At 37.7% G+C, this 8,025-nt stretch overlaps 1 protein-coding gene across 5 annotated transcripts in view; it reads left to right on the top strand.

Annotated features, from left to right (window-relative positions):
* Nucleotides 1–2,846: 2,846 nt before the first annotated feature.
* Nucleotides 2,847–8,025, top strand: part of LOC310965961 (RNA-binding motif, single-stranded-interacting protein 2-like) — a 32,943-nt gene continuing 27,764 nt past the window's right edge. For 3 of the 5 annotated variants that reach the window (XM_083939722.1, XM_083939724.1, XM_083939720.1), the window contains exon 1: nt 2,847–2,980. In XM_083939722.1, coding sequence (XP_083795848.1) covers nt 2,909–2,980 — 72 coding nt within the window. In that variant the 5' untranslated portion in view covers nt 2,847–2,908. The remainder of the gene's footprint in view (nt 2,981–8,025) is intronic. The other 2 variants (XM_083939723.1, XM_083939721.1) reach the window with 1 other exon arrangement.

The raw sequence follows: 8,025 nt of genomic DNA, 5'->3' as shown, positions 1-8,025 counted from the left end.
AATGTCCGAATCAGTTGGATCGGACATCAAACAGGCTTAACCCTGTCAGCTCCAAAGTACAAGTGTGAGACTTAACAGCGTGTTTCTATCCCGAAGAAGAACATGTTGAGATGGTAACCCAAGCTTTGCAAAACTCTCACCAGAAGGTTAAGGTTAGGATAGGTCTTTGGCCAGGGAATCTTGCAAGACGTCACAAGTTTTTGCAAATTTAGGTTTACCAAAGCACGACTGGTGAAGATGAAGGGTGATTTATGCAAAGACTCCAATGCAAATATCTAACTGGAGCGCCTACCCTCGCCTAAACCAAACAGAGTATTTCTAGTGACTGAGAGCGCTTCTGAGATGTTGTGCTGTGTGTGAAATGGCAACTTTGGACAAGGGCTCATATGAGAAAACAACTCCAGTTTTGTCCAAGCAACTGTATTATTCTACTGAAAATGCCCAAATTAGTATTCTAACAAGTGTATTTAGACAGATATGTGTAAATACTTTATGTAAGTATATAATTAAAGAGTTTTAGATTAAAAAAACAAAAACAAAATAGTCTTTTTGAATTTTTCAACAGATCAAATTAAAAAAGTGAATGTTTTAGTCCTATTATTACAGACATCGTGTGTAAGAAAGCAGTGTCATCCATTGCAGGCAAGTTGGCCATGACAAGATGGTTCACAACACAAACAAGAAGTGGATCGTGTTTCCACACATGACCAAAATTGCTCAATAAGTTTAGATGTCAATCTGTATACAAAATACTCTACTAGATGTGGTTTCTGCTTCTTGCTTTATTTTTACTTTTAAAGGATCAGAGTTGGCAGTGATGAAGGGAAATCTTAATAATGATATAATTTCTATTAAGTTCTTTATGGGCACATGTGGCAATAGTAATGATGATAACATTGATTAGAGAAACATCTGTGTATTTTTTTTGTTGCAGCAGCAATGAAGTGTTTAGACTACAGTACACTAACCATACATTTGCACTATTCTTGTTGATAAAAAAAATAAATGTATAAAAAATGACTCAAACTTCAAGCTCACATGATTCGTGGTAGAAACATCAGCATTCTACAGTTATCAGACATAACTCATTGGCAAAATGTAATGCAATAAAAGGTAATTAAAGGCATTAAGTGGAATTTTCATAAATCCTATTTCATTTTTTATTAAGCGATTGAATTGAAATCAGATAATTTTTACCGTAATATGAGATGCCATCTTTGCATAGCCAAATTGCAATAAGACTTTGCCTTTATTAACTGCCTGAACAGAAGTGCTAGCTAGGACTTGTTTTAACTTTATATGGAGGATATTGTGTAGTAAATTTGTACAACAAAGTTTGAAGAGTGCGTAGCAATCAATACAAAATAAACATCAAAGAAGGTTACCAAAGCAAAGAAGAGGACAGGGGCAAAATCAAAAAGGGAACACATTCTCAGGTTGGGTTAAAAGGTGGTGGAGTTGTTATAGTTATCACCTTATAGTTATAGTTATCATCATTTTTAGACCTACGCTGATTCAATACTATTGAAGAGGAGTTGTAAAATATGACAATGTTATATCATATTTCAGAATAATCAGAAATATTGTATTGATCCTCTGGGATACATTGGGTTGAGTTACCGTTGTTCCCATTCTAGAATAAAAATAAACAAAGAGAAATATAAGAAAAACAGAAATAAGTATATGTAGAAGTACATTTACATACAAAACATAAACAGAAATAACAAATATTTAGAAATATGTATGCCACTATTATATAACAATAGTGTTAATAATAATAATAATGCTGAAATAGGATATTGTATGTAGGCTAATTTAAGGTTTTTCTTGTGATATCTGAATGCAAATACAATTGATTATTATTTCTTAAAAGGTCCTGTGTGCAACATTTTATACCATGTATAAATCATGTTTTTTCCTTATCGCCAATTGGGTTGTAGCATACCTTCACCCACTTTCTCGGCTGCCTAACAGGCTGTGGACGGAATTCTTTGTGCGGATGACCTGTCCGGCGGGGGACAGTATCTGCGCAGTCCTGGATCAGACTCCCGGTGCTGGGGTTTACGCTGGCTGAAGGTCCGCAGCCTGAATCAGTAGCTAGCATAGCATGGATTTGCCGGCATTTGCTTTGTAGCACTGGCAGATGGAGTGATTTTCAACAGCGAGCTAACGTTATTGTAAATTTGCAATTCATTTTACAGCATATCGTCACCCTGTTAAAATGATCGCTTAACCATTTTTTTCTCAAGTTTTTCAGGAAAAACCAAAAACTTACACATACTTGACATAGGCCATTGTCTTAAAGGGGTAAAGTCACATGATCTGATCAACTGAGGATGTAGGCGATTTTACCATAGGTGTCATGATGAGATGATTTAGGCAAAAAAAAGGACTAGGTGATTATTTTAACAGTGTGACCATATGATGCTGGTCAATCATGTCTATGGGGCGTGAGGGCTAATAACAAGGATTTAAATTGTTGTTAAAGGAGACAAAGCCAACAATTAATGAGTAGTTTGTCTGTAATGAAGTGAAGAGAGGTCAAGGAATTAAGGACCCCCAAACAAAAACACCATAAACTGATTTATTTTTTTAAACCTTTTGTCTTAAGAGCTACACTTTTGAAAAAGCTTCTTCTTTTCTTATTCTTCCACATTCTCCCCCAGTGAGAGAAATAACAGTGGGCGTTGACTGAAGGCGAGTTAATCCCCTCTTCTCGGTCGACCCCCTGTAGCCGCGTGAAGGGCCCCTAAAAGTAGCCCAGGGGCCAGCGGTGGGGGCCCCCGTCCTGCAGCAGCAGCACCACTTGCAGTCAAGCAGCGGGACTCCAGGCTCTCACTTCCCCAGCTGCTGACGTCAGCTGGCAGCCTGGGCTGTGCTCTCCGCTCCGGACATAGCGCCGAGAAAAATGCTGCTCTCCGTACCGCCAAGGGCAGGATTCAACCCATACAACGGCTATAACAGCAGAAACAGCAAAAAGGTAAACGCTTTCGGAATTTTCCCTTATTCCCCGATGGTTCGCCCTGCAGGGCAACACGCCCGTGTGTGTCGCGACAGAAAAGGGCTTGTGACAGTGCGCTGCAGTGTCCTTGAAAAGCGAAACGTATTGAATTTAACTTCGGACTTGAAGGAGTGAAAAACACAGCTCACGGAGCAGCCGAGCTCCGCGGGCTGTGTAGGTGGGAGAATGAACCACCGCTCGGTCCTGACATGTTGGACGTCTGGTGTTTTTTTTATTTCGTAGTATTTGTGCGTGCGGACTAACAGCGAGGATGTCGATACGGCTCTGCTCACTCATTTGAAAAAAAGTCAATGGTGAAGAGCAACTTTTATGGGTAACTGACTGTACCGTGTTGGGATAGCGCGCCTGTGCCTGGATGTGTTTGTGGGAGTGGGGGTAGGGTGAGAGGCAGGCTGAGGGAAATATTGTATAAAATTAAATCTGCCTCTTCCTCCGCGCACTCGTATATCTACTGTTAAATCAGGTAACCATTGTCTTCGCTGCCGCGTAAGTTTGCAAAGTTTTTTTTTTCCTCGTTTCCCATCTGAGAGCGGAATATGCCCCACCCCTTGAAAAATCCCAACAGACCATGATGACTAAATTCCCAGAATTATGAATCGCGCTCTTGTCATTACAATGTTGACATTGTCCTTTATTATAACCAAAATATAACCAAAAAAATGGGGGAAGGATACTTTGATACAGTACAATATTAGGAAAGGAAATTAAATAGGCCCCCCTAAATTAAAAAAATTGCTTAAAGATGCTAAATTATTAGTAGACAGTTTTTATTTTTTTACATATTTAAAGGAACTTTTTTTGCTTACTAAAACCCCTTTTTGCTGAGCAGTGTGCAAGGTGGGTTGCACATATTGTGTCTTCTCTGGACCATAAAGATGTGATGGTAGAAGCTCTTTAATTATACATGACGACGTTAAATGTTGTGATTTCACATCCACTGGATCCAGAGCAGCTCCTCTTGTCCTTGTGCTCCGGCTGCTTTGTACAGATTGTGTTGCTGTGTGCTCCTGAACGCTACACAGCGTTTGGAAAAAAATATATTGACATATTGTCTTTCTGTAATCTTGGGCAAGTCGGGCTTCTCATCCCCCCAGATCTGATGTCAACACTTGTCTAAGGAAAACAGCCTTGTGTTTAAATTGTTTGTTCGACACTTGCACACGTAATTTGCAATTTATTTGAATTAACTTGCATTGCATTTTTACTGAATATACATTTATGTGCAGTTCTTCACTTGAGCTGTTACAAGGTTGGATCTCATTTGGTTGAGAGGATGAGGAGACTATTTGATACAGAACTATTAGAGAAACCCATTTTAGCCCATCAGGGACCAATACAAAGGTTAAATGTCACTATTTAAGGAAGTTATCTGTATGAGCAATCAGGAGTCTTGTCAGCACTTGCAGTTTCATTCTTGTCAGTTGTTCCCTGTTGTTTCTGAACGTATTATAAATGTATAATATAATGTGGATAAAATGGTCACTGTCTAGGAAACCATAAAATGTAGACAGTTATTAAGTATTATGTGTTAAATAACGTTCTGCAACTATTTTGATGATCAATTTATTGTTTCAGTTATTTTTTAAGCAAGAAAGACAAACAATCGCTGCTTCCAGTTTTTTTCCAGATCTGAGAAGTTGCAATGAGTTTTTTCACTCCTTTTTAATATTTCATTGACTAAAGGATTAATTCAATTATGGAGAAGAAAATCATCGGACTTGTCGATGATAGAAATAGTTGTTAGGTGCTGCCAAAAGCCTTGGGTCACTCATTGCTTTATATTTCAGAAGTTGGGTAAGTTAAACTTATTTGCTTTCTTGCTGAGCGTTAGCGGAGAAGCTTGTCTGTTGTCTGTACACTAATTGAGCTGAAGCCAGCAGCCTGCTAACTTAGCTTAGCACAAAGAATGGGAACTACGGGAAATGTTAACCTGATTGTGTCGAACGACAACAGAATCTACCAGTGTTTTCTCCAAAATGCAGCACACGGGCTGTAGGCACCATAAGCACAACGTGGCCTTTAATATCATGCTTTTTGTGTGGATTGTCTGTCATATGGTTATACATAATTAAAGTATATTTTGATGGGATCATTATATGTGCATAAAATGTAATTGTATATAAGTTTCTTATTGTCAGTTTGTCTATTGACTTTTTACAGTCCATTCTGAACTTATGCACGATGATGTATATTATCAAACAATATTAAATGTCTATGTATTTATTTTTATATACCATTTCTAGCGCAATGTCAAAATACCAGCGGCCAAACTGCACTATTGCAATATTCACGTCATTTGGACAATTCTTTACGTTCTGATCCTTGCATGTTATGTTCTTTTTGCACTTAAGTTCTTAATAAAATTAGAAAACACTCAATACTTTTAATTTGTCAAGTACTTAATACAGGAGAATACAAAAATGGGCTTTACCATGTGGATATTTCATATAGACTGTTTATTTATTGAATTACCAGAAAACATGCTATATTGTTAGACAGATAGGTTCAATCTTTTCTAAGATCAAATTCACAAAAATACCATGAGCGGTGAGTTTTCTGGGAACCAGTGATAACATGACATTTGACCAGACTGATTGAAAATATAAATGATGAACTGAAATACTTGATAAAAAAAATATAAACTTTAGTGAGCTTACACAGGGAAAGTCAAGTGTCACAGCAGCAGCAGAAGAACAAGAACAGATGCATAGATAAGAAAAGGTTTTTGTTTTTTAAAAGGAAAGAAAAAGACTGATGTACATACTGTAAAGAGGGTATAAGGATAAGCATTGTAAAGCCCTTTGAAAAAAAAATTGGGATATTGGGGCGATATAAATATAATTTACTTTACTAAACATTATGAACATGCACTACATACAAATTAAGCATGGAAAAAAACAAGATATTTTATAAAAAGGAAATCAAGGTTTGCCTAGTGATCCCAGGCTTCTCTATTTTGTGGAGCTAAAGTTCACAGAGAGGTCAAGTTACTGCGTTGTGATTTTTAACATTTCCGTCTCCCACATCCACCTCTTCCTCTTTTTATCTCTTGCTCACACTCTGCCATACCTGAGTATACAAAATAAAAGCCTGGTCACAAAATAAACACAGGTTAGAAAAGTGCTCTTTGTATGTGCTAGGTAATTACCTAGCCTGACGACGACTAAGAGGCGTTTCTATTGTGCTTAAAGCCAGCTGCTCCTCCCCTGACTCAGCACCTCATTTCCTCCCTTAAATAAATAGAATTAATGTTCTCAAATCAGATTTGTTCAGTTTCCTTGTAAAGCTTCCTGGACGGAAACATAACAGGAGGCGGCTTGTTGCCTCTCAAGGTATCACGCGTCTCGCTCAGGGGCTCATCGAATGTTGTACTCTGAAAGAAACGCATTACGTGGAGCATTATATTGTCACACATATGTAAAGGGTGTGAATAAAAATAAACATTCAGACATGGCAGCAATAGCAGAAGTGAGGTCTCCCATGCTTCTTTAAATAAGTGACTTCACACTTTTCACTTTCAACTCCAGAAGCTTTCAGTTAGTGTTTCCTAATTCTTGCCAATGCTGATTATTCTTAACTTTTCTGACATTACTCTTTGTGTGGTAGCAGTAGCATTTATTTAACAATGCTTACAAACCAAAGAGGCTGTTAAAAAGCTCTCATCAATACGCAGGCACATGAAACAATTTAATGGTAATGAAATAAATAACTTGCTCATGGGAGCATTATCTAGTTTGTAGACTCTTTTTCCATCTTGACTTTTTTTTTACCATGTAACAAAGGATCCTGTGGTTAATATAAACACCTTGATGGGAATCAACAGAGTTTGGTTGGTAAAGGTGGTTTGTAATGCTACATGTTATTAATGTGAGGTCCACTTTTTGTAACAGACACAGAGAATATCAGAAGGGTTTATCGTGAGCAGGCAGCAACAATTTTCATTTTATTTCAACGTTCAGTTAGCATTCAATTTCATTAAAGCATTCAGTCATTTGGCATCTTTCAATGGTGACTTTGTACTTATGAATTTGATTTTTTTGTCAGTCACTGTTTAATCTCAAATGTCACCTGTCGTGCCAAAAGTCACATGTCAAGTCTTGAATTGCAACAACATAGGATTTTTTCCAGATTGTATCTGTTTTACCCCACAGCAACTGTGTAACTTTGACCAAAAACAGTAGAACAAACTAAATCAGTATGATTGATAACTGTAGGGCAAAACGCAATTCAAGTCTGTGCAAGTGTATTTTCCTATCCTGCTGAAACCAACCGTCGTCTGGGAGGTGGAAAATCAATATAAAACATGTGTTTTACTTTGTTAGATTGTCACCAGTCATGTGAATTATGCATGATTTGTAATAAAGGGAAAAAACACAACAATCCACCTGGATATTGTCAGAAATTAGAAAGCATCACAGCTTAGCATCTGCTTAACACATCTGGCATTTGACCATCATACCTCATTGACATTACACATCAAACATGCATTCATTAAATACTCAAAGTGTTCTTTTCTATTGATGAGTGTTTTTCACATCACATTAAACCACCAATACCTTAGTAATGAGAGTTTGACTAATGGAATGTCAATGGAGGCAGGACCTCTCCAACAAGTGGAACAAAATCGAATGATGGAATAAAGGAACAAAATCATTTTGAATAAGATGTGTGCCTATCAACACATTAGTATTAAATCAATGCTGCTCTGAAAGTTACCTTGCAGTGACAAGTCTGCAGCTCTTGATCCTGATGGTATAATAATGTTGCGTTGTGACTCTTGGAAGTTATACTTGCGTAAGAGACCGTTGGCAGGTCTCCGCAGATGGTGCTTGAGCCAGTTGGGATGGCACTGGAGAAGTGTGTTCCACTTGAGGACCAGAATCGTGTGCCTCCAAGTTTAAAGCTTGAAGTGAGGTATTATAATAACGTCAGCGCCACGCATAGACCGACTTGTCAGATGGTTTCTTCCATGGAACCATCTGAAAAGTTTTCATTGGAAACTG

This window comes from Echiichthys vipera (assembly GCF_963691815.1).
Source record: "Echiichthys vipera genome assembly, chromosome: X".
NCBI lineage: Eukaryota > Metazoa > Chordata > Actinopteri > Perciformes > Trachinidae > Echiichthys > Echiichthys vipera.
Note: the sequence above shows the minus strand (reverse complement) of the source record. Positions and strands in the feature narration are given on the sequence as shown.